The 27,380-nt window shown below is 39.3% G+C and overlaps 1 protein-coding gene across 1 annotated transcript in view; it reads left to right on the forward strand.

Annotated features, from left to right (window-relative positions):
- The window catches only part of DNAJC15 (DnaJ heat shock protein family (Hsp40) member C15), a 64,550-nt gene extending 50,720 nt beyond the window's left edge, over nt 1-13,830 (forward strand). Inside the window, exon 6 of the mRNA XM_007187055.2 lies at nt 13,602-13,830. Within this exon, the coding sequence (XP_007187117.2) occupies nt 13,602-13,672 (71 nt within the window). The 3' untranslated portion in view covers nt 13,673-13,830. The remainder of the gene's footprint in view (nt 1-13,601) is intronic.
- Nucleotides 13,831-27,380: the final 13,550 nt, after the last annotated feature.

Consider the following 27,380-nt stretch of genomic DNA (forward strand, 5'->3'; position numbering starts at 1 on the left):
TGTTGTTAGCCACTAAGTTTTGGGAGTAGTTAGGCAGAAAAGGCTAGTATGAAAAATGTCACATGATAATAAGAGCTTTTAAGAAAAATAAAGCAGAGTGGGGGAAGGGTAGAGATCAGCAGCTGGAGAGAAGGCAGTTGCAGTATTACTTATATCATCTTAAAGTTCTCTGTAAGGGGATAGTATTTGAGCAAAGACCTGAGGGAGTAGGAAGTCATGCAGAAATCTTAAGAGTATTTTAGGCAGAAGGAAGATCAAGTGCAAAGGTCTTGGAATGAGAACATACTGTGTATTTCTGGAATTGTAAGGAGATTGGCTAGAGTGTAGTGAGAAGGAGAAAAGTGGTAGAAAATATGATTGGAGAGAACATCCAGGGCCAGATGATGACATAGCTGGAGAGCTAATGCTAAGAACTTTGGCTTTTACCTTTAAGTGTAATGGGAATGATATGATCTGGTTTACAATATGAGAAAGTCTGCTTTGGCAGCTATGGAGAAAAGATAGCTATAGGATGTCAAGAGTGGAAGCAAGGAAGTTAGTAGAGAAAATTGTTACCAAAGAAAGAATGATATTGATTTACACTATGGGTTTTGTAACAAAGGAGGTAAAGAATGGTCCAATTCAGGATATATTTTGAAGATAAAGCCAACAAAGCTCATGGGGGTAGTAAAAATGAAGAAGGGTAACTCCTAGGTTTTTGGGTGAAGCAATAATGAATAAGAAACCTTGCTATCGTGAGAAAATTGGAGGACTTCTATGCAATATCTAATACTTAAAATGTTGCATGAATATGTGAAGTCTCTCTTCTGTGCCCTTATGGAGGCAGAGTTATGTTCACTTAGAAGAAACCATGAGCAGTGAAGATTGGACCTCTATAAGGAAGACTATGCTTGTAGTTGGAGCTATCCTAGTTCCCCTTCATGAGATATCAATCAACTAGTAATTACAAGTACCTACTGGGAGCTAGGCACTGTTCTAGGCACTGGAGCTACAGCAGTGGAAAAAGTGATGTTCAAGCAAAGCAGTAAAGGTAATCTGAGATCGAAAACTGTTGGAGGACAGTTTGTTGGTGATGTAATAGGAGGTATTCATGTATTGTGTAATAGGTAAGAACCCTTTAAGACTCTTCCAACCCTAGGTTTCTGTGATTCTCTAAGGATCTGATAAACTGAATCAGACTCAAAGTATTCTTCAGAGCCTTCTGTCTGTTTTTTCTTTTTTTAAACAGCTATATTGAGATATAATTCATGTACCATATGATTCATCCATTTAAAGTGTACAATTCAGTAGTTTTTGGTATATTTACAGATGTGTACCACCATTACCACAGTCGATTTTAGAACATTTTCATCACCTCAGAAGGAAACTCTGCCATCCTTTAGCTCCACCCGCACCCCATCTCCCAATCCTCAGTTCTGTTCCCTTGATCTGTATGTTTGTCTTTGGTGCCAGTACCACACTGTCTTGATAACCTTTGCCTTGTAATAAGTTTTAATTTTTTGAAGTGTGACTCCTCTTACTTTATTCTTTTTTATAGGATTGTTTTGGCTATTCTGGGTCCCTTGCAATTTCATGTGAATTTTAGAATCAGCTTGTCAATTTTTTTTTTTTAATTTTTAAAAAAAAATTAATTTATTAATTTATTTATTTTATTTATGGCTGTGTTGGGTCTTCGTTTCTGTGCGAGGGCTTTCTCTAGTTGTGGCAAGTGGGGGCCACTCTTCATCGCGGTGCGCGGGCCTTTCACTGTCGCGGCCTCTCTTGTTGCAGAGCACAGGCTCCAGATGCGCAGGCTCAGTAGTTGTGGCTCACGGGCCTAGTTGCTCCGCGGCATGTGGGATCTTCCCAGACCAGGGCTCGAACCATGTCCCCTGCATTGGCAGGCAGATTCTCAACCACTGCGCCACCAGGGAAGCCCCAGCTTGTCAATTTTTACAAACAAGTCAACTGGAATTCTCATAGAGATTGTGTTGAATCTGTAAGTCAGCTTAGGGAGTATTGCCATTTTAACGTTAAAGCTACTGATTCGTGGACGTGGGATGTTTTCCCATTTATTTAGATCTTCTTTAATTTCTTTCACCAATATTTTGTAGTTCTAAAGTGTTTTATTCTTTTTGATACTGTTGTGAATAGAATTATTTTCTTTTTTTTATTATATTTTATTTATTTTTATTTATTTATTTTTGGCTGCATTGGGTCTTCGTTGCTGTGCGCTGGCTTTCTCTAGTTGCACCGAGTGGGGGCTACTCTCTGTTGTAGTGCTTGGGCTTCTCATTGTGGTGGCTTCTCTTGTTGCGGAGCATGGGCTCTAGGCACACGGGCTTCAGTAGTTGTGGCTCTCAGGCTCAGTAGTTGTGACTTGAGAGCTGTAGAGCGCAGGCTCAGTAGTTGTGGCTCACGGGCTCTAGAGTGTGGGCTCAGTAGTTGTGGTTCACGAGCTTAGTTGCTCCGTGGCATGTGGGCTCTTCCCGGACCAGGGCTCGAACCCAGTTCCCTGCACTGGTAGGTGGATTCTAAACCACTGCACCACCAGGGAAGTCCCTAGAATTATTTTCTTAATTTCATTTTTGAATTGTTCATTGTGAATGTATAGGAATATCATTGATTTTAATATATTGATCTCATATCCTTCAACCTTGCTGAACTTATTTATTCAAATAGTTTTTTTGGTAGGTTCATTAGGGTTTTCTATATATAAAACTATGTCATCTGTGAATAGAGTTTGTTTTACTTCTTCCTTTCCAATCTGGATGCAATTTATTTCTTTTCCTTACCTAATTTCCCTGACTAGAAGCTCAGTACAATGTTGAGAAGTTGTAAGCAGGGACATTTTTGTCTTGGTTCTGATCTTATGGAAAAGCACCCAATCTTTCCCCCATTAAGTGGGGTATTAGCTGTGGGTTTTTCATAGATGCCCTTTGTCAGGTTAAGAAGTTACTTTCTATTCTTAGTTTGTTGAGTGTTTTTATCATGAAATGATGTTGGATTTTGTCAAATGCTTTTTCTGCACGTATTCAGGTTATTATGTGATTTTTGTTTTTTGCTTTTTATTCTGTTGATGTAGTGGGTTACATTAATTGATTTTTGGCTGTTAAACCAATCTTTCATCCCTGGGATAAATCCCACTTGGTCATGGTGTACAAAATTTTTTTAGTATATTGCTGGATTCAGTTTGCTAGTATTTTGTTGAGTTTTTTGCATTCACATTCATAAGAAATATTGATCTATAGTTTTCTTGTGATGTATTTGTTTGGTTTGTTATCAAGATAATATGGGCCTTGTAAAATGAGTTAGGAAGCATTCCCTCCCCTTCTATAAACCATCTAGACCTGGGTTTTCTTTGCATAGTTTTTTGATTACTGATTCAGTCTCTTCACTTGTAATAGATGTATTCAGATTGTCCATTTTTTCTTGAGACAGTTTCAGTAATTTGTGTCTTTTGAGGAATTTGTCTAATTTTATATATGTTTTCTAATTTGTGAAATAGTTATTTATAGTACTCCATTATAATTATTTTTATTTCTGCAAGGTATAATAGTAATGTCCTCTCTGATTTCTGATTCTAGTAATTTGAATCTGCTTTCTTTTTTTCTTGGTCAGACAAGCTAAAGGTTTGTTTTGCTGGTCAACAAGCTAAGGACTTCTTTTCAAAGAACCATCTTTTGGGCTGGTTGATTTTCCCTATTGTTTTTCTATTCTCTCTTTCATGAATTTTTGTTTTAATTTTTACTATTTCCTTTCTTCTTCCTGCTTTAGGTTTAGTTTGCTCTTCTCTTTCCAGTGTCTTAAGGTTGAAGTTTAGGTTATTGATTTGAGATTTTTTTTTTCTTTTCTTTTTTATTTAATTTAATTTATTCATTCATTCATTCATTCATTTATTTTGGCTGCGTCGGGTCTTAGTTGAGGCAGGTAGGGTCTTCGTTGTGGCATGTGGGGTCTTTTGTTGTGGTGCGCAGGCTCTTCATTGCAACGCATGGGCTTCTCTCTAGTTGTGGTGTGTGGGTTTTCTCTCTCTAGTTGTGGCGCACAGGCTCCAGGGCTCTGTAGTTGTGGCACACGGGCTCCAGAGCACGTGGGCTCTGTAGTTTTGCCACACACAGGCTCTCTAGTTGAGGCGCGTGAGCTCAGTAGTTGTGGCGTGCACCTTAGCTGCCCCGTGGCATGTGGGAACCTAGTTCCCGGACCAAGGATCAAACCCGCATCCCCTGTATCGGAAGGCGGATTCTTTGCCACTGGACCACCAGGGAAGTCCCTAGATCTTTTTTCTTTTTTAACCCAGGAACTTACAACTATAATTGCTCTCTAAGCACTACTTAAGCTATGGCCTGTATTTATTTCCCAAATTTGTCCTTGCTGTTGGTTTCTAATTTCATTCAATTGTGGTTGGAGAACATAATGTATTGTTTCTATCCTTTTAATTTATTGAGGTTTGTTTTATGGCCTATCATATGGTTTCTCCTAGAAAATGTTCCATGAGCACTTGAGAAGAATGTATATTCTGTTGTTGGGTGGAGTGTTCTGTAGATGTCTGTTAGGTCTAGTTGGTTTTAAGTGTTGTCCAAGTCTTCTACTTCCTTGTTGATCTTCTGTCTAGTTGTTCTATCCATTATTGAAAGTGGGGCATTAATTCTTATTGTTGAATTGTCTGTTTCTCTGTTCATTTTTCTTAGTTTTTGTTTCATATATTTTGGTGCTCTGTTGTTAAGAGCATACATATTTATAGTAACACTTTTTTGGTTTTTTTTTGTTGTTTGTTTTTGTTTGTTTGTTTGTTTGTTTGTTTTAATTTATGGCTGTGTTGGGTCTTCGTTTCTGTGCGAGGGCTTTCTCTCTAGTTGCGGCAAGTGGGGGCCACTCTTCATCGCGGTGCGCGGGCCTCTCAGTATCGCAGCCTCTCTTGTTGCGGAGCACAGGCTCCAGACGCATAGGCTCAGTAATTGTGGCTCACGGGCCTAGTTGCTCCGCGGCATGTGGGATCTTCCCAGACCAGGGCTCGAACCCATGTCCCCTGCATTGGCAGGCAGATTCTCAACCACTGCGCCACCAGGGAAGCCCACTTTTTTGTTTTAAACTCTATTTTGTCTCACGAGTATAGCCATTCTAGTTTGTCTGTGGCTGGTGTTTCATGATACATCTTTTTCCATCCTTTTACTTTCAATTTATTTGTGTTTTTGAATCTAAAGTCTGTCTCCTGTAAACAGCCTTTAGTTGGTTCATGTTTTTTTAATCCAACCTGACAACCTAATGACAGATTGGATTGTTTATTCCATTCATATGTAATTTTATTATTGATATAGTTGGATTTATGTCTGCATTTGCTTTTTTTAAAAATTTTATTTATTTATTTATTTGCTGTATTGGGTCTTCGTTGCTGTGTGTGGGCTTTCTCTAGCTGCAGTGAGTGCGGGCTACTCTTCGTTGCGATGCGTGGGCTTCTCATTGCGGTGGCTTCTCTTGTTGCGGAGCATGGGCTCTAGGTGCATGGGCTTCAGTAGTTGTGGTGCGCAGGCTTAGTAGTTGTGGCACACAGGCTGTAGAGCGCAGCCTCAGTAGTTGTGGTTCACGGGCTTAGTTGCCCTGCGGCATGTGGGATCTTCCCGGACCAGGGCTTGAACCCGTGTCCCCTGCATTGGCAAGCAGATTCTTAACCACTGCGCCACCAGGGAAGTCCCTGCATTTGCTTTTTGTTCTCCATGTCATGTCTTTTTTACCCCTCTGTTAGTCTTCCTTTATTGCTTTATTTTGCACTGAATATTTTCTAATGTAGCATTTTGATTTTATTATTTCATTATTTTTGAGGGTTTTTAAAAGTGATTGCTCTAGGGTTTACCATATACATCTTAATTTCTCAGAATCAGCTTCAGATTTATACCAGCTTAATTCTTGTAATATATATGGAAATATTACTTCTATATAGCTCTATTCCCATTTTCCCCCTTTTGTGGTATTATTGTTATACACATAACATCTACTAATGTTACAAGCTGAACAGTACATTGTTAGAATCATTACTGTCTGCTGTTATTTTCTTAATCTATAACAGCTTTGCTCCTATACACCTTTGTGCTATTACTAGCACATGTATTATGCATGTATTATATTTCTATGTTACAGACCAAACAGTACATTTTATGCACATTTTTTTATAATTACATTTTCAATCAGTTAAGAGAAGAAAGCAAAATAGGCATTTATATTGTCTTTTATAATTACACAGTTACATTTACTAGTGCTCTTTGTATATGTAAATTCAGATTACCATCTGAGGTCACTTTCTTTCAGCCTAAAGAATTTCCTTTAGTATTTCTTCTAAAGTGGATCGGTTAACAATAAATTCTTTCAGTTTTTGATTATCTAGGATAGTGTTTATTTCACCTTCATTTCTGAATAACAGCTTTGCTGAATGTATAGCATTCTTGGTCAACAGTTTTTTCTTTGAGGACTTTATGTTATACCACTGCCTTCCTGGCCTCCATTGTTTCTGCTAAGTTAGCTTTTTATGTTATTGGGTTCCTTTATAAGTGTCACACTGTCTTTCTCTTGCTACTGTTAAAAGATAAACTGAGGCATATTAAAAATTTTAAGAGTTCGTTTGAGCAAAAATTGATTTGAATTGGGCAGCACCAAACCGAAAGTGGTTAGGAGCCCTCTAGTGGAAAGATTTTTATAGAGGAGAGGCAGAATCAAACCAAGAAAATTATTTGATTGGCTGTAGTGTAAGCATTTGCTTTACTTGGAAAAGTCTAGTTGGCTGTTTGTAATTAGTTGTCCTCAGGTTTTAATTTCTTAATGTTGAGAGATTTATAGCCTTAGGTTTTAGTTTGATTATGTAGTCTACTAAGGCATTAAAGCCACCTCAGTCTAATGGCCTCATTTTTTAATTAATTTAATGCTACCTTCCATATTTTCTCCTTGTCTTTGACTTTTAGCATTTTTTAATGATGTGTGTTTTAGGCCTTATTAAATTTATCCTACTTGGAGTTTGTTGAGCTTCTTGGATGTGTAGGTTATTGTTTTTCAATAAACTTGGGAAGTTTTTAGCCAGTATATCTTTAAAGATTTTTTTTTTCTCCTTTCCTCTCCTGGTACTCCCATTTCATGTATTTTTATGGATTTTATGATGTCCCACATTTCTCTGAGGCTCTGGTTTTTTCTCCTTCATTCCTTTTTCTCTGTGATCTTCAGTTTGCATAATTGCAATCATTGTATCTTCAAGTTTGCTCATTCTGTCTTATGCCAGTTCAAATCTACTCTCAAGCCCCTCTAGTGATTTTTTTTTTTTTTTAATTTTAGTTCTGTGAATGTATAATGGCTACTTTGGAATCTTTTTCCATAAATCCAGCATTTGGTCACTCTCAGAGGTAGTTTCTGTTGCTACTTTTTTCATGATGTGTGTATGGGTCATACTGTCATACTTGCCTGTTCCTTTACATGCCTTGAAATATTTTGTTGGAAACTGAATATTTTAGATTATGTATTATAGCAGCTCTGAGTATTGGTCTGCAACCCCCCACCCCCCAGGGTAGCTTGTTATTATTATTTGTTTATTGACTGGCTGGATTATTTTAGTGAAGTAGCCAGAGGTCTTCTCAGCTTGCCTCTCCTGGTGTGAAACCACCATGCCTTGTGGACTGGGAAAAGAGCTGTTGAGGTCCCAGTATTTATTCTAAGGGAGCCATGTCCACGGTAGAGCCTCTGTTCCACTTTCCTGTGACTGAGCCTCAGCACCAGGCAACCGGGAGTAGGAAGAGAAATACGAAGGTCCGTCCTACTCCTCCCAGAAAGAAAGCCCTCTGTCCAGGAGCTGGGGAGAGGTGGAGCCCTGTGTTCCTGCTAGACCAGTCCAGCATGGAGTCTCTGCCTTGCTGAGCTGGGAGGGGAATAGGAGGGCGCCGTTTACCACAGATTCCTACCTTTCTTACTGACTTTTCATAGATCTTCTCTAGTAGATTTTTCTTTCTTCTTTTTTTTTTTTAAGACCGTTTCTAGAGGTTTCAAATGGTTGGGGGTTATTACATAGTTTTCACCAGTTTCACTGGGGAACAGATCAGTGGAACTCCTCTGAAGTTCAGAGAAGTCAGTCTCCAATGTGCTTCTTTGTGATTTTAACATATTTCTTTTAAGATGGGTGGCTTTTAAGAACCCTTCAAATCAGCAGATGGCAATACTTCTTACTTCTGTCTTACAGATTTGGGATGTAGACATTCATAAGTTTTAACGAGAGTTAAGGAATATATGGATCTGCATAAGGAAGACCCAAGGAAAAAAGGAACTTATATATTCTTAATCCTTGCATTGGTGTACTTTCTGTGAAACTCACATTAGTAATAAATTATACAGGCATACCTCAAAGATACTAGGTTCAGTTCCAGACCACTACAATAAAGCAAATATTGCAATAAAGCAAGTCACACGAATATTTTGGTTTCCTAGTACATACAAAAGTTATGTTTACACTATACTGTTGTCTGTTAAGTGTGAAATAGCATTATGTTTAAAAAACAATGTATGTTCATACCTTAATTAAAAAATAAACCTGTTGTAAAAATGGCACTGGTAGACTTACTTGACACAGGGTTGCTGCAAACCTTCAATTTGTAAAAGACTCAGTATCTACAAAGTGCAATACAACAAAGCATGAGAAAACAAGGTATGCCTGTACCTAACTTTGTAACAGTTGTTAGTTGTAGAATATTTGCTTATTTTCTCTTGTGCTGGTTAGGATTGTTCTACCCAGATGTTTTGCAGATATTTATTTTTAAAGCACCCACTCCTAACACACTTGTTTATCCTGTTTTCTGTCTCTCTGAAGTGATTTTACTTTTCTGAAACTGGTACGTGATTTAAGAAAATAAGGGAATAGTGATTCATCACTTCCTTCTCCCCATCAAGGACACGTCTCGACTCTCTTCTGTGTACTCAGAGCTGTGCTGATAATACAGAGAGATGTAAGACATGATTGCTCTTCAAGGTGTTTATTATCTAATGAGTAGATAGACATATACTTTAAAAGTAAACCACAAGGCATGATTTCAATCTTCCTAAGAAGGAAGAGGACCTGGGATGGGGTTACCAGCTTGAAGAAAGTAGAAAAGGTTTATAACAACCAAATGTTTAACATGGTAGGAATTTAATAAGCAAAGAAGTTTGTAAAGAGAGTGAGAGACAGTGTGGTGTGGTGACCTTCCTGGGAATCCTGACTCCACCTCATTTTAACTCTGTGGCTAGTGTTGGGCAAGTAACTAAACTTTTTTGTGATTCAGTCTCTTTATGTAATGAAAATAAGAATTGAGCAACTGCAAAGGATAGTTGGATGAACCAAATGAAATACTATATTAGAATAATGCCTGGTTACTATGCTCATCACAGTGGTTTTGATCATGGGTTTGCTGAGCCCCAGTGATTTTTGGACAGTATGAATTGATAGTGTCATCAAACTTCATTGAGGTCAACATATATCCAGTGTTAGTTTTTCGATAATTTTGTTTAATTCATTTATTTATTATTTTTTTATTTTTGGCTACGTTGGGTCTTCGTTGCTCTGTGCGGGCTTTCTCTAGTTGCGGTGAGCGAGGGCTACTCTTTGTTGCAGTGCACGGGCTTCGCATCGCGGTGGCTTCTCTTGTTGCAGAGCATGGGCTCTAGGCGCGTGGGCTTCAGTAGTTGTGGCAGGTGGGCTCAGTAGTTGTGGCCCATGGGCCCTAGAGCGCAGGCTCAGTAGTTGTGGCACACGGGCTTAGTTGCTCCACGGCATGTGGGATCTTCCCGGACCAGGGCTCGAACCCATGTCCCCTGCATTGGCGGGCGGATTCTTAACCACTGCTCCACCAGGGAAGCCCTGGTAATGTAAATTATTTACATTTTTTATCATTTAAGATTTTTTGGCTATGTTTGGCCCTTTACATTTTATTATGTTAGGAACTATCTCATCAATTTGCATGTGCACATGCACAATTCACACACAAACCTCCTAGGTTATGATTGGGATTGCTATGAATCTGTAGCTCTGTTTGGGGCAAATTGACATCTTTACAATAGTGAATTTTTCCAATCCGTGAACAAGACATCCTTTCATTTATTTAGGTCAACTGTAATTTATTCAATGAGATTTTTCAATTTGTAGTCATATGCATAATTTGTTAAATTTATCCCTAGGTATTGATTTTTCAAATGCTATTATAAACTGTGTTGTTTTAAAAGTTATATATATATATATGTATATATATATATATATACATATATATATATATATATATAGTTATTTATTTCTAGGGCATGAAAAGTTAGTTTTTGTGTATATTGCTGTCATATCCACCATTTTGTTAAATTTGGTTATTAATTCTATGATTTTGTCTTTAGAGCCTTTTGGTTTTCTTGCATACTTAGTCATGTCATTTGTGAAGAATGATAATTTCTTTCTGTCCAGTCCTTTGCAGGGACGGGTTGGGGGGGCAATAGAGGAGGACATTTATTTCAATGTCTAGAACCTCCAATGAAGTGTTAAATAGAAATGATAATAGGTATCTTTTTCTTGTTGCTGATATAAGAGCCAAAGGTTTCAACATTTTACTACTAAGTATGATATTTGCTATATTTTTTTTAACCCCTCTCACATAAAAGAAATTTCCCTGTATTCTTAGCTTACTGAAAGTTTTTATTGTGCATGTACGTTTTCTGCATTTGTTGAAATGATTATACATGTATTCTTCATTCTGTTAATGTGATGAATTACATTGATTAATTTTCTAATGTTGAAGCCAGTGTTGGATTTCTGATATAAACCTTACTTGGTTGTGAATTTAGTCTGATTTGATAAGCTGATATTTGTTTTTGCATCATTCACAACACTTCTGACTACCTTCCCAAAGTTTTATGATTTTTGAATGTGGCTTGGGCCGTTTAAAAGAAGGTGCATTCTGCAGTTGTAGGATGGAGTCTTTTAAGTATGTCATTTAGATCAAGTTTGTTCATCATGTTATTCAACCTTTTGATATTCTTGTTAGTGTTTGTTTTTGTCTAATTCTGCTAGTGGTATATTAAATCTCCCACTGATTATGGATTTGTATATTTTCCCCTTTAGTTCTATGTTTTCCTTATATATCTTGCAGCTATGTTATTAGGTATGTTCAAATTTAAGATTGACTCCTTTAACCCTATGAAATTTCCCACTTTATCTCTAGTATTGCATTTTGCCTTAAAGTGTACTTCATCTGATAATTAGCATACCAATGCCAGCTTTATTTTCATTAGTGTATGCCTTTTTATACTCTTAAAAAGATGGTCTCTTATAACCAACATATAGTTTGCTGGTTTTAATTCATCAACTATATTAAGATATAATTTGCATACAATAAAATATATATTTAAATGCACAGTTTGATGAGATTTGACAAATGTATACACCCATGTAACCAGTAATATAATGAAGACATAGAACATTTCGAAACTCAAAAGGTTCCTTGGTGTCCCTTCTCATTGCCAATCCCTACCCCAACTTGGACAATCACCGTTCTCCTTTCTCCCACTATTGATAGGTTGTGTCTTTTCTAATGTTTCATGTAAGTGGAATTGTGCAGTATGTACTATTTTGTGTCTGGTTCGTTGAAGAGATAAAGCAGTGCAGAATATTGGGCTCATCACAGTGCATTTCCTCATCTCCAAGATCTTGGCCCTCAACACCTGGCTGACTTGGTAGACCTCCAGTGCTTTCATACTGATGTGTTTGAATTTTATTAAAGTCTTCTAGTTGGTGTTAATGGGAGGGTTGGTTTAAAACCTGATAGTTCATGATAGCCCAAAGCAGAAGAGCTCCACTAGTATTTAGTGAAAGTACAAAGGTTCAGAGATCAAGAATGAGGGTGAGTATTCTAATTAAATGGAATCCAGATGATGCCCGCAAGAAACCTGAGCAGGATCGAAAGATTCAAAACTGTATTGTTTCCATTAAATAAAGGATATGTATCCTATATATTTTATATCAGTCAAGATTCAGTGCCAGAAACCAGATGTTTTAAGCAGGAGAGCATTTAGTGCAGGGAATGAATGGTTACAAATTGTTGGAAGGTCTAAAGGAGAACATTTTAGACTTGGCTTACAAGAATGGCTCCCCTGGTAATTACAGAGCTGCTCTGTCAGGAGAGCTACTCATTGACTACCTCGTGGACTGCCGCTGGAACTGTACGGAAAGCACAGTTGCGGCCATCACTACACCATGATTTCACTTGCTAGCAGCAGTAATAAAGAGGCCCAGCAAGGAAACCTTTCTTTTCAGCCTTTCAAATCTCACAAGACTGCCTCTCATTGATAGATCCTAATTTTAATCAAACACTACTTGAAGAGAATATAGGAATCGTAGTTTTAGGCTTAGGAGCTTTTCCAAGTTTTAGGAAAGTAGAATGAGTGCCGAACCCACAGTTTCTGCCATGCACATAATTGAAAAGTCCAGTGTCCCTCTAATTAAAAGAGGGTGAAGGGTAATTCAATGTTATTCTGAATAAACTGTCAGTTTTTTTCCTTTAACATTGCCATCAATAAATATAATGTTTAATGAGACTTTCGATCTTCCATGCCTTTGATTTTTTTTTCTTTCTGCTAAATGAGTGAGCATGTTATGGCCAGTGATTTAAATATCCAGAATGCATATCAATCAATTAAAGGTTATGTTTGAGTTCAATTAATATTTTAGTATTTGTTGAGGATATACAAGATGCCTGGCATTACATTGGTAACTCTCAAAATTTAAACAGCTTGTTACCAAGATTGACATTACCTAATTCTGAGATCATTTTCAAAGATAATCATGAAGTCAGTTTATTTCATAATCAAGTGCATATGGAAGCTTGCATCAATTTCATTTGTAATTCTTATTGTATATTCAAGGACACTTTGTGATATAATCTGTAAGTGTTTATAGCGATTCAGATCTTGATGTGAAAATGTCAGTGACATCCTCAAGGGTAAAAAGCTAAATATAGCTCCTTCAGCATTGCCCTTATGCTGTTCTGTTTCCCTGCTTTCTTCCCCCCCCACCGCCCTTTTCTTTTTCTTTTTCCTTTTTAAAGTGGGTGGTATGATATTAGTAAAAGGCCTGGATAAAGTCAGGACAATATACACACCAGTGCTATCTAGATGTTTTTGGTTTGTTGTGAGCTACTGAGGTCTTATGTTTTCAACAGCTATAGATCATTTGTACTCAAGGGGAGAAAAAAACAAACAAACAAACACAAAGAGACTGGTGAACTGTAATATGATTGTTAGTTCTAGTGTTAAGCAATGAAAGTGTTCAGGACTACAAGTTAGAAGGCGTATGATGCTTAAATAGCTTTAACGTGACAGTTTTGGGGCCAGTATTTTTGTATGTCAAATAGCGTCTGTTTGTGATTTATAATGATTCTGAATTTGAAATTCACCTCAGTTTTCCTCTTGCTCTTTGCATTAGCAATAATTCATTGTGAAGAACTCTAAAAAAGAACTGACAATTTTATTTTAGGGCACAGTCACTCTAAGTCTGTACTCCATAAGTATTATATTTCATTTGAGACTTTAAAAAATGTCAGTAATGAAGTGTGTTTTAATCCATTTACTTTTCTTTGTCCTCTCAGGTGGATCTCCTTACTTAGCAACCAAAATTAATGAAGCAAAAGACTTGCTAGAAGCAGCCACCAAACATTGATTGATGCTCAAGGACCACTCTGAAGGAGAAAAAGGGGGACCTTATAAAAAATGTCCTGCAAGTTAATCTAAATCATGACCTTCATAATTTTCATACATGTAGTGACCACAATCATTTCTTCCACTACTAAGCTATATAATAATAAAAGATGAACAATCCATCTTTGTTTTATCTTCCAGAGGAACACGTTAAAGTCCAATCACTGATCTTTCCCCCTTATTTTCTTCCTCTCTCTGATAGTCATACATTTTAAGACTTCTGTTAGTCCTGAATTCCTCCCACCCCCGCCCCAACCCCCCATACAAGTATAATCATCTGTAATATAACTGGAATTTGTGAGCGATGGGTAGAAAGTTTCTTGCTGCCTATATTTATGCTCGTGTTGTCCCTTGTTTCCTCAGAGGAATTTAGCACTCTGCCTATGTAAGGCGCTTTAAATATTTTGAGACCAAACACTGACTGCCATCCCGGGGAAGTGATTTGAAAGTTGATTGAATTTACTAAATGGTGTTTTGTAAAGCAGTGGTTAGGAAAGAACTCTGCTCTCCCTGAGACCCTATAGCTGAAGCATGAGAACTTGGAGAGCTACTAAAATGATTAAAGGTTTACAAAATGAGCCCTGTGAGGAAAGCCTGAAAAGAGCTGGGAGAAGTCTGAGGGATTTGTATTTAATTATAGTCTTCTGGTACTCTATATTTATTCAATTATTCATTCTACAAATATTTATTAACCACCTGTAACGTGTGAGGCACTGTAAGTTTCCTCGAGAGTTACAGGTGTGAACCAGTCATGGATCCTGACCCAAAGGGACTTACATTTAGGGAAAAGATAAACCACACGAACACTATTTGAGAGGCAATGCTAAAGAAGTTCAAAAACAGAAAACAATATTTTAAATTGAGCATCAGGGGGAGCTTCATAGAACCACGAGTAGCATAGAGCTTGGCTTTAAAAACAACGAGATATACCATATGAGTGGTGACTCTTCTGTTTCCCCTGAGATTAGTCACAATTAGCAGAACTAGGATGTATTAGTTTGATTAGAGTGCAGGGTTTCTCCAAAGCAGGGGATGAACACATGGTCTGGAAGTCCTGGCCCTGAAATGTACAGCGTGTTAAATTATTTTCTCAAAACAGCCCCTGGTCATCATCACTTTACTATTCCAAAAGCGAGAAAAGAGACTCAGAGGCAGAATACCAGCATTATTTTCTAGTACTCCTTTACAAACCTGGGTTCATCCCAGATACGCTGAACTATTGTATTTCATCTATCTTAAAATGCTTTCTTAATATTCTAGACGCATGTTTCAATTTATGACATCCTGTAGTGGGGGAGTTTTCCTTTTTTTTTCTTAACATCTTTACTGGAGTATAATTGCTTTACAATGGTGTGTTAGTATCTGCTTTATAACAAAGTGAATCAGCTATACATATACATATATCCCCATATCTCCTCCCTCTTGCGTCTCCCTCCCTCCCACCCACCCTATCCCACCCCTCTAGGTGGTCAGAAAGCACCGAGCTGATCTCCCTGTGCTATGTGGCTGCTTCCCACTAGCGATCTGTTTTACACTTGATAGTGTATATATGTCCATGCCACTCTCTCACTTTGTCCCAGCTTACCCTTGCCCCTCCCCGTGTCCTCAACTCCATTCTCTATGTCTGCGTCTTTATTCCTGTCCTACCCCTAGGTTCTTTAGAACCTTTTTTTTTTTTCTGTTTAGATTCCATATATATGTGTTAGCATACGGTATTTGTTTTTCTCTTTCTGACTTCACTCTGTATGACAGACTCTAGGTCCATCCACCTCACTAAAAATATCTCAATTTCATTTCCTTTTACACCTGAGTAATATTCCATTGTATATATGTGCCACATCTTCTTTATCCATTCATCTGTCGACGGACACTTAGGTTGCTTCCATGTCCTGGCTATTGTAAATAGAGCTGCAATGAACATTTTGGTACATGACTCTTTTTGAATTATGGTTTTCTCAGGGTATATGCCCAGTAGTGGGATTGCTGGGTCGTATGGTAATTCTGTTTTCAGTTTTTTAAGGAACCTCCATACTCTTCTCCATAGTGGCTGTATCAATTTACATTCCCACCAACAGTGCAAGAGGGTTCCCTTTTCTCCACACCCTGTGCAGCATTTATTATTTGTAGATCTTTTGATGGCCATTCTGACTGGTGTGAGGTGATACTCATTGTAGTTTTGATTTGCATTTCTCTAATGATTAGTGATGTTGAGCATCCTTTCATGTGTTTGTTGGCAATCTGTATATCTTCTTTGGAGAAATGTCTATTTAGGTCTTCTAACCATTTTTGGATTGGGTTGTTTGTTTTTTTCGATACTGAGCTGCATGAGCTGCTTCTATATTTTGGAGATTAATCCTTTGTCAGTTGCTTCATTTGCAAATATTTTCTCCCATTCTGAGGGTTGTCTTTTCATCTTGTTTATGGTTTCCTTTGCTGTGCAAAAGCTTTTAAGTTTCATTAGGTCCCATTTTATTTTTGTTTTTGTTTCCATTTCTCTAGGAGGTGGGTCAAAAAGGATCTTGCTGTGATTTATGTCATAGAGTGTTCTGCCTATGTTTTCCTCTAAGAGTTTTATAGTGTCTGGTCTTACATTTAGGTCTTTAATCCATTTTGAGTTTATTTTTGTGTACAGTGTTAGGGAATGTCCTAATTTCATTCTTTTACATGTAGCTGCCCAGTTTTCCCAACACCACTTATTGAAGAGGCTGTCTTTTCTCCATTGTATATTCTTGCCTCCTTTGTCACACATTAGTTGACCAGAGGTGTGTGGGTTTATCTCTGGGCTTTCTATCCTGTTCCATCGATCTATATTTCTGTTTTTGTGCCAGTACCATACTGTCTTGATTACTGTAGCTTTGTAGTATAGTCTGAAGTCAAGGAGCCTGATTCCTCCAGCTCCGTTTTTCTTTCTCAAGATTGCTTTGCGTATTCAGGGTCTTTTCTGTTTCCATACAAATTGTGCAACTTTTTGTTCTGGTTCTGTGAAAAATGCCATTGGTAGTTTGATAGGGATTGCATTGAATATGTAGATTGCTTTGGGTAGTATACTCATTTTCACAGTGTTGATTCTTCCAATCCAAGAACATGGTATATGTCTCCATCTGTTTGTATCATCTTTAATTTCTTTCATCAGTGTCTTTTAGTTTTCTGCATACAGGTCTTTTGTCTCCTTAGGTAGGTTTATTCCTAGGTATTTTATTCTTTTTGTTGCAGTGGTAAATGGGAGTGTTTCCTTAATTTCTCTTTCAGATTTTTCATCATTAGTGTATAGGAATGAAAGAGACTTCTGTGCATTAATTTTGTATCCTGCTACTTTACCAGATTCATTGATTACCTCTAATAGTTTTCTGGTAGCATCTTTAGGATTCTCTATGTATAATATCATGTCATCTGCAAACAGTGACAGTTTTACTTCTTTTCCGATTAGGATTCCTTTTATTTCTTTTTCTTATCTGATTGCTATGGCTAACACTTCCAAAACTATGTTGAATAATAGTGGTGAGAGTGGACAGCCTTGTCTTGTTCCTCATCTTAGAGGAAATGGTTTCAGTTTTTCACCATTGAGAATGATGTTGGCTGTGGGTTTGTCATATATGGCCTTTATTATGTTGAGGTAAGTTCCCTCTATGCCTACTTTCTGGAGGTTTTTATCATAAATGGGTGTTGAGTTTTGTCGAAAGCTTTTTCTGCATCTATTGAGATGATCATATGTTTTTTCTCCTTCAATTTGTTAATATGGTGTGTCACATTGATTGATTTGCGTATATTGAAGAATTCTTGCATTCCTGGGATAAACCCCACTGGATCATGGTGTATGATCCTTTTAATGTGCTGTTGGAGTCTGTTTGCTAGTATTTTGTTGAGGATTTTTGCATCTATGTTCATCAGTGATATTGGCCTGTAGTTTTCTTTCCTTGTGACATCTTTGTCTGGTTTTGGTATCAGTTTGATGGTGGCCTCCTAGAATGAGTTTGGGACTGTTCCTACCTCTGCTATGTTTTGGAAGTTTGAGAAGGATAGGTGTTAGCTCTTCTCTAAATGTTTGAAAGAATTCGCCTGTGAAACCATCTGGTCCTGGGCTTTTGTTTGTTGGAAGATTTTTAATCACAGTGTCAAGTTCAGTGCTTATGATTGGTCTGCTTATATTTTCTATTTCTTGGTTCAGTCTCAGAAGGTTGTGCTTTTCTAAGAATTTGTCCATTTCTTCCAGGTTGTCCATTTTATTGGCATATAGTTGCTTGTAGTAATCTCTCATGGTCCTTTGTATTTAAGCAGTGTCAGTTGTTACTTCCCCTTTTTCATTTCTAATTCTATTGATTTGAGTCTTCTCCCTTTTTTTCTTGATGAGTCTGGCTAATGGTTTATCAATGTTGTTTATCTTCTCAAAGAACCAGCTTTTAATTTTATTGATCTTTGGTATCATTTCCTTAATTTCCTTTTCATTTATTCCTGATCTGATCTTTATGATTTTTTTCTTTCTGGTCACTTTGGGGTTTTTTTGTTCTTCTTTCTGTAATTGCTTTAGGTGTAAGGTCAGGTTGTTTATTTGAGATGTTTATTGTTTCTTGAGGTAGGATTATATTGCTATAAACTTCCCTCTTAGAACAGCTTTTGCTGCATCCCATAGGTTTTGGGTCATCGTGTTTTCATTGTCATTTGTTTCTAGGTATTTGTTGATTTCCTCTTTGATTTCTTCAGTGATCTCTTGGTTATTTAGTAGTGTATTGTTTAGCCTCCATGTATTTGTATTTTTTACAGTTTTTTTCCTGTAATTGATATCTAGTCTCATAGTGTTGTGGTCGGAAAAGATACTTGATAAGATTTCAATTTTCTTAAATTTACCAAGGCTTGATCTGTGACCCAAGATATGCTCTATCCTGAAGAATGTTCCATGAGCACTTGAGGAGAAAGTGTATTCTGTTGTTTTTGGATGGAATGTCCTATAAACATCAATTAAATCCATCTTGTTTAATGTATCATTTAAAGCTTGTGTTTATTTATTTATTTTCATTTTGGATGATCTGTCCATTGGTGAAAGTGGGGTGTTAAAGTCCCCTACTATGATTGTGTGTTACTTTCGATTTCCCCTTCTATGGCTGTTAGCATTTGCCTTATGTATTGAGGTGCTCCTATGTTGGCTGCATAAATGTTCACAATTGTTCTGTCTCTTCTTGGATTGATCCCTTGATCATTATGTAGTGTCCTTCTTTGTCTCTTGTAATAGTCTTTATTTTAAAGTCTATTTTGTCTGATATGAGAATTGCTACTCCAGCTTCCTTTTGATTTCCATTTGCATGGAATATCTTTTTCCATCTCCTCATTTTCAGTCTGTATGTGTCCCTAGGTCTGAAGTGGGTGTCTTATAGAAGCATATATATGGGTCTTGTTTTTGCATCCATTCAGCCAGTCTTTGTCTTTTGGTTGGAGCGTTTAATCCATTTACATTTAAGGTAGTTATCGATAGGTATGTTCCTATTACCATTTCCTTAATTGTTTTGGGTTTGTTATTGTAGGTCTTTTCCTCCTCTTGTGTTTCCTGCCTAGAGAATTTCCTTTAGCATTTGTTATATAGCTGGTTTGGTGGTGCTGAATTCTCTTAGCTTTTGCTCATCTGTAAAGGTTTTAATTTCTCTGTCAAATCTGAATGAGATCCTTGCTGGGTAGAGTAATCTTGGTTGTAGGTTTTTCCTTTTCATCACTTTAAATATGTCCTGCCACTGCCTTCTGGCTTGCAGGGTTTCTGCTGAAAGATCAGCTGTTATGCTTATGGGGATTCCCTTGTATGTTATTTGTTGTTTTTCCCTTGCTGCTTTTAATATTTTTTCTTTGTATTTAATTTTTGACAGTTTGATTAATATGTGTCTTGACGTGTTTCTCCTTGGATTTATCCTGTATGGGACTCTCTGCATTTCCTGGACTTGATTGACTATTTCCTTTCCCATATTAGGGAAGTTTTCAACTATAATCTCCTCAAATATTTTCTCAGTTCCTTTCTTTTTCTCTTCTTCTTCTGGGACCCCTGTAATTCGAAGGTTGGTGTGTTTAATGTTTTCCCAGAGGTCTCTGAGACTGTCCTCAATTCTTTCCATTCTCTTTTCATTATTCTGCTCTACAGTAGTTATTTCCAGTATTTTATCTTCCAGGTCCCTTATCTGTTCTTCTGCCTCAGTTATTCTGCTATTGATTCCTTCTAGAGAATTTTAATTTCATTTATTGTGGTGTTCATCATTGTTTGTTTGCTCTTTAGTTCTTCTAGGTCCTTGTTAAACGTTTCTTGTGTTATCTCCATTCTTTTCCCAAGATTTTGGATCATGTTTACTATCATTACTCTGAATTCTTTTTCAGGTAGACTGCCTGTTTCCTGTTCATTTGTTTGTTCTGGTGGGTTTTTACCTTGCTCCTTCATCTGCTGTGTGTTTCTCTGTCTTCTCATTTTGCTTAACTTACTGTGTTTGGGGTCTCCTTTTCGCAGTCTGCAGGTTCGTAGTTCCCGTTGTTTTTGGTGTCTGCCCCCAGTGGCTAAGGTTGGTTCAGTGGGTTGTGTAGGCTTCCTGGTGGAGGGGACTGGTGCCTGTGTTCTGGTGGATGAGTCTGGATCTTGTTTTTCTGGTGGGCAGGACCATGTCCAGTGGTGTGTTTTGGGGTTTCTGTGACCTTATTATGATTTTAGGCAGCCTCTCTGCTAATGGGTGGGTTTGTGTTGCTGTCTTGCTAGTTGTTTGGCATAGGTTGTCTAGCACTGGTCATTGAGTGGAGCTGGGTCTTAGCATTGAGACGTTGATCTCTAGGAGAGCTTTTGCTGTTTGATATTATGTGGAGCCCGGAGGTCTCTGGTGGACCAGTGTCCCTGAACTCAGCTCTCCCACCTCAGAGGCACAGGCCTGACACCCGGCTGGAGCACCAAGACACTGTCAGCCACTCGGCTGAGAAGAAAAGGGAGAGAGAATGAAAGAGAGAAGAAAGGGGGGGGGAGAGAAAAAGAAGGAAGGAAGGAGGGAAGGAAAGGAAGGAAGGAGGGAAGGAAAGGAAGGAAGGAGGGAAGGAAAGGAAAGAAGGAAGGAAGGAGGGAAGGAAGGAAGAAGAGAGCAACCAAACCACAAAAAACAAATCCAAAAGAGAAAAAGAAAAAATATATATATCTATATATTAAAAACGAAGAGAGCAACCAAATCAATAAACAAATCTACCAATTATAATAAACTCTAAATACTAAACTAAGGTAAACATAAAACCAGAAACAAATTAGGTGCAGTAAGCAAACCCTAAGCCTGCAGTTGCTCCCAAAGTCCAGTGCCTCAATTTTGGGATGATTCATTGTCTATTCAGGTATTCCACAGATGCAGGGTACATCAAGTTGATTGTGGAGGTTTAGTCCACTGCTTCTGGGGCTGCTGGGAGAAATTTCCCTTTTTCTTCTGTGTTCGCAGAGCTCCCAGAGTTCAGCTTTGGATTTAGCCCCGCCTGTGCATGTAGGTCGCCTGAGGGCGTCTGTCCCTGCCCAGACAGGGCGGGGTTAAAGTAGCAGCAGATTAGGGGGCTCTGGGTCATTCCGGCCGGGGGGAGGGAGGGGTGCAGAATGCGGGGCGAGCCTGTGGCAGCAGAGGCCATCATGACTTTGCAACAGCCTGAGGCGCGCTGTGTCTTCTCCCTGGGAAGTTGTCCCTGGATCATGGGATCCTGGCAGTGGCGGGCTGCACAGGCTCCCGGAAGGGACGGTGTGGATAGTGACCTGTGCTTGAACACAGGCTTTTTGGTGGCAGCAGCAGCAGCCTTAGCATCTCATGCCCGTCTCTGGGGTCCGCGCTGATAGCCGCGGCTTGCGCCCATCTCTGGAGCTCGTTTAGGCGGTGCTCTGAATCCCCTCTCCTCGTGCACCCCGAAACAATGGTCTCTTGCCTCTTTGGCAGCTCCAGACTTTTTCCTGGACTCCCTCCCGGCTAGCTGTGGGGCACTAACCCCTTCAGGCTGTGTTCACGCTGCCAACCCCAGTCCTCTCCCTGGGATCCGACCTCTGAAGCCGGAGCCTCAGCTCCCATCCCCCGCCTGTCCCGGCGGGTGAGCAGACAAGCCTCTCGGGCTGGTGAGTGCTGGTCGGGATCGATCCTCTGTGCGGGAATCTCTCCGCTTTGCCCTCTGCACCCCCGTTGCTGTGCTCTCCTCCATGGCTCCAAAGCTTCCCCACCTGCTACCCCCCGTCTCCGCCAGTGAAGGAGCTCCATAGTGTGTGGAAACCTTTCCTCCTTCACAGCTCCCTCCCACTGGTGCAGTTCCTGTCCCTATTCTTTTGTCTCTGTTTTTTTCTTTTTTCTTTTGCCCTACCCAGGTATGCGGGGAGTTTCTTGCCTTTTGGAAAGTCTGAGGTCTTCTGCCAGCGTTCAGTAGGTGTTCTGTAGTTGTTCCACATGTAGATGTATTTCTGATGTATTTGTTGGGAGGAAGGTGATCTCCACGTCTTAACTTCTCCATCTTGAAGCTCTCCAGTGGGGGAGTTCTCAACGTTGGCAATATTGACTTATTGAGCTGAATAATTTCTCTTTATGAGGAGCTCTCCTGCACATGGTAGGATGACTAGCAACAAGGGGCCTGTACCTATGAAAGGCCAGTAGCACCCCCTCAGTTGTGACAATCAAAAATGTTTGTGAATGTTGCCAAATGTTCCTTGGAGGGCAAAATTGCCCTGGGTGGAGAGCTACTGCTGTAAATGTTAACTGTGTCTTTTTTTCTTTTTATAAATTTATTTATTTATTTTTGGCTGCGTTGGGTCTTCATTGCTGCGTGCGGGCTTTTCTCTAGTTGTGGCGAGCAGAGGCTACTGTTTGTTGCAGTGTGCGGGCTTCTCATTGGGGTGGCTTCTTTTGTTGCAGAGCATGGGCTGTAGATGCATGGGCTTCAGTAGTTGTGGCACACGGACTCAGTAGTTGTGGCTCAAGGGCTCTAGAGCGCAGGGTTAGTAGTTTTGGCACATGGGCCTAGTTGCTCCGCGGCATGTGGGATCTTCCCGGACTATGGATCGAACCTGTGTCCCCTGCATTGGCAGGTGGATTCTTAACCACTGTGCCACCAGGGTAATCCCACTGTGTTTTCTTTTGGTACGTAAAATAATGGATGGCTGACTTGATTGATTCTCAGAGTCACTAAAATATGGTTCTTAAAATCCCCCTGTGTGTCCTAATTTTCTTGTGCTTTAGTATTTTTTTTTTTTCTGCTCACTGTTACCCCTGTACCTCAAATACCCTCCTAATTCTCCACATGCCCAAAGCCTAGGTATAGTTTAAGGCCAAGCTAAAATCTCTATCCCTCCTTTTCTGGTGCTTCCAGCAAAAGTAATATCGTGAATCATCAGTTCTTTGAGAGCAGGGACCATATCTGTCTTGGTCACTGCTACACTGGCACCCAATAAATATTTCTTTAATGAATGAATAAATTCCCACAGCACTTTATTCCTCACTTATGGTACCTTGTGAAACAACTCTTTGCATAACATGACTTATTTCTTCTACAAAAGTGCAAGAGCCTTTAGAGCAAGAATCCTGTCGTTCGTCTTTGTAACCTCTTTAGTGTGGAGCACTTGGCACTTAGTAGACATCATAAAGTTGTAAGTACTAAAAAAAATGTTGTTTTCTGAATACTATGCTTCAAAAAACGTTACCACTGATTTTGAAAGTTATGCTAAGCAATATTGGGGTACCCTCAGGACATACCTGTTAATTGACATCATTTTCTTCTCCATAATGTATTCATGAAAATTTGAGTCCCCAGCATTAGTTTGGAATTTCCTTCATTCTGTTCTCATTTATCTGCTGAGCATGTGCCCAAGAGACAGATCTGGTTTTGAATACTATCTTCCTATCACATGATCTTGGGCAATTAATCTGCAAGTCTATAATTGCGTCATCTATACAATAGAGAAAATAAGAATCCTATCTAAAAAGGTTGTTATAGGGAATAAGGTTGTATAAAGCATTTAGTCATATAGCAAGTGCTCAAAAAATATAATTACTCCTTCTTTCAGTGTTCCACCTGGTAGAATACCTTGAATTAAGGTTTGGTGTGCCAGTAATCATTTATTTTACTCTTGAGTCTGCAGTTTGGTTAGTGCATGGTGGAGACAGCTCATCTCCATTCCATGCAGCATCAGCTGGGGCTGTTGGCTCGGAGGTTAACCGGGGGTGTCGGCCTGGAGCCTCAGTTCCTTTGTACAGAGGTTTCTGCCCGGAGCTACTAGGGCATCATTACACCACAGCAGCTGCAGTCTAAGAGACAGGAAGTGGAAGCTGCAAACTCTACCTGGGTCTGAAAACTGGCAGTTTTAATGGAAAACTCTTTCATGGAGCCCCCCTAGATTCATAGGGAGAGGATATAGAGGACTGTGAAAGAATTAGGGGCCATCTTTAATATGTAGCAGGGCAGGGCCTGGAGTTTTTACCCCCTTAATCAAATCAGTTAAGGCATTGTCTTTATTTATTTGTTTTTAATATTTGGCCTCGCAGTGTGGCATGTGGGATCTTAGTTCCCCGACCAGAGATCAAACCCGCGCTCCCTGCATTGGAAGCACGGAGTCTTAACCACTGGGCCGCCAAGGAAGTCCCGGCATTGCCTTTAAAAAATTCTTCAGGAATGTAGAATTTAAGTTCAACTACCTGGTGTAGTTTCAGATGATACAACTATTTTTTAAGGTAGATATTAATTCAGTACTCAGTCTCTAAAAGGCAGAAAACTTATAAAATTGGATAAACAGCTACCCACTCAACTCCTTATTATCTGTAAAAAGCTTATTTGAATGGTTACCTATCTTCAGTAAAGATTGCTTTTATGTATTTGCTGTCATTGCATATTCTTCTTAGTTAAGTTCTTTGTTGATGTTGCAATTTCTGTTTATTCTTACATCTTAGATGCAATCTGAGGGATTAGGAAAGACCTTTTAAAAACAAAGCAATTACTTCCCAGATTCCAGAGAAAGTGTAAGTCAAGTAGACAGTTAATTAAAGGGGGACCACAGAATGCCATTTACAGTATAGTTGATGGTGCCAATCTCCAGCATGAAGTCAAAAGTGGAGAGAAGTTGGGCTTCCCTGGTGGTGCAGTGGATAAGAATCTGCCTGCCAATGCAGGGGACACAGGTTTGATCCCTGGTCCAGGAAGATCCCACATGCCACGGAGCAACTAAGCCCGTGTGCCACAACTACTGGGTCTGCGCTCTAGAGCCCGCAAGCCACAACTGCTGAAGCCTGCGTGCCTGCAGCCCATACTCTGCAACAAGAGAAGCCACCTCAATGAGAAGCCCGCGCACTGCAACAAAGAGTAGCCCCTGCTCGCCGCAATTAGAGAAAGCCTTTGCGCAGCAACGAAGAGCCAACGCAGCCAAACATAAAGATAAATAAATAAATAAATAATTTTTTTAAAAAGTGGAGAGAAGTTTAGTAAGGAAAAAAGTATGTTCACTGAGGGAGACATTGTTTTATTTAATCTTCAAATCATTTCCTTTATTTAGTTTGAAGTGCATTTTGTTTATTCAGCAAATATTAAATACTTACTATATCAGGCAGTAAAGATAGAAAATAGGTTCATCCTTAAAATGTGTTGTATGCTCAAACTAAATAGAAGAAAAAACCAGATTCTTAAATATAGAGCCCTTTTTTTTTTCCTGATACTTTTGAATTAAGAAATATTAAAAGTTGTATTATTGGGTACGCTTGTGATTACCCAGCAGGGTCATAAGAAATAACATACTTTATCCAAGTATAGAAATCCTCTGCTTGTCCTGGGGGACCTTGAAAGAGCTTCTAATGATGAATCTGCAACAAATTTGGCAATTAGCTTAAGGTAGTTTAATGACATTTGTGGGGGAAGATGAATTAGCCAGGCCCTTAATGCCAAAAAATATGAAGTTTCTATGACTCAGCCCACTTAGGACGAGCTACAGAGGCTGCAGCAAGAAGTGAAATATACTAGGAGGCCAGCTCATTTCGCACAGTGGGAACCACACCATTCACAGAGACTCTGCACCTTGCCCAGCACCTCCTGGACAAAGGCCTCTGGCTACAAGGAGGATTTAAGGGCAGTGAGTAAATGTGTCAGCACTGAGCCTCCCTCCTAGTGGAAAAAGAGCATATCCAAAGAGCATATCCTGTTAACACTAGGTCAGTATCATCTACTTGTCAAAAATATGCCATGAATTATGAGCCAAAATTTTATTTATGGTGGAGTTAGACACATTAGGAGATTAGATGATTTATTAGCTGGAAAAGTTGAGAAGGTTCTCTGGACTCGTTTTTTAGGTGGAATCTAAGTGATCTGGATCACTGCCCACTAGTGAAATTGCTGGGTATGGTAGACAAAGAAAATGTTCCTTCTAATGATTTTTATGAGCTCTGTAGCTCCTGTTCCCAGCCGAGTGCTCTTTTCCCTTTTTCTTATTGTTGCTGAGCAAAGAATTTATAAAAAGCTTTTTCTTCCTTTTTTTTTAAATTTTATTAAAAGCCCTGCTCAGTTGAAATGGAAGTTCATTAAGTACTGTTCATTTCTTTTCCTGTCGTTATAACCCCGTCCCCCTCCACTCTATTCAGCAGTGCCTGGCAGCCTGGCCAACATTTTAAGTCTGAACAGACTATTACATAGATATAGATATGCAGCCTCCAACATCAAGAGGGAGTTCAGTGCCACATGGGCAGAATGTGATCACTCAGGCTAGAGGTCGACCGTAAATTTCAAATTAGCCCCTCACCTTAGAGGGGCAAATGCCCTGGGCAATTAAATCAGCAGTCGGGAACTGCTGTGCCAAGCGGACTGCCTACGTTCTCCCTCTTAATTTTCATGGCACCCCTGAGAGGCAGCTGCTATTGCTGTGCCCATTTTAGAGATGAAGAGACAAAGACCCAGAGGAGCTTAGGAACTTTGCCAAGAATACACAGCTAGTAAGAGGTGGGACTGGGATCCGAGTCCAGTTTGGCTTGACTCCAAAGCCCACGTGCTTTACCTTTACTGCACTAATTGTAGACAGTGCGGGAATCATGGTAGAATTAAGGGGGCTTGCGTGGCTCTCAGCTCCTTCTTTGACAGCTGTGCCCTTGGGTTATAATTTGGGAGCTAGGTTTATGGCAGGATGCAGTGTCACTTGGCATGAGCAAGGAGTCCCTCATGTCCTTCCTTCTGCTCCGGAAGCCTGTGACGTCCATCCGACCGCTCATAGCGAAAGTTCCGTCATAGAGTTTAGCAGTGTGAGCTTCTCTGACTTAGAGTGTGGCTGGAGGAAACTTTGTTGAGATTTTATTTGAAACACTGCTGGGTAAGAGCTTTCAAGGAGAAGATCTAGAACAAGGTTCAGAAAACAGCTCATGAAAGTGAAGCAGCAGACCTTGGGAAGAGAAATGGAGAAATTACTCAGTATAATACAGATAAGAATAAGAAGCCTGCATTTATTGGAAGAAGTAGAGAGGCAATGAAAAAAAATTAAGGTTAAAAAAGAGAGACAACTGAAGTAAAAAGAGGTAACTTGCATTTGAAAGGGAATTGAGTGAGTACGCAGAAGAATTTTTGAAAATTGCTTTCCAATATTCCCAAGTGTGGACTGGGTTATTGGTTCAAGCCATGCTTTTATGCCAGATTCCAAAATTAAATTTTGCACAGAGCGTTGTCTAATAGAACCCATAGAACTGTAGTCACCAACCTTA

This window comes from Balaenoptera acutorostrata, chromosome 18, assembly GCF_949987535.1.
Source record: "Balaenoptera acutorostrata chromosome 18, mBalAcu1.1, whole genome shotgun sequence".
Taxonomy (NCBI): domain Eukaryota; kingdom Metazoa; phylum Chordata; class Mammalia; order Artiodactyla; family Balaenopteridae; genus Balaenoptera; species Balaenoptera acutorostrata.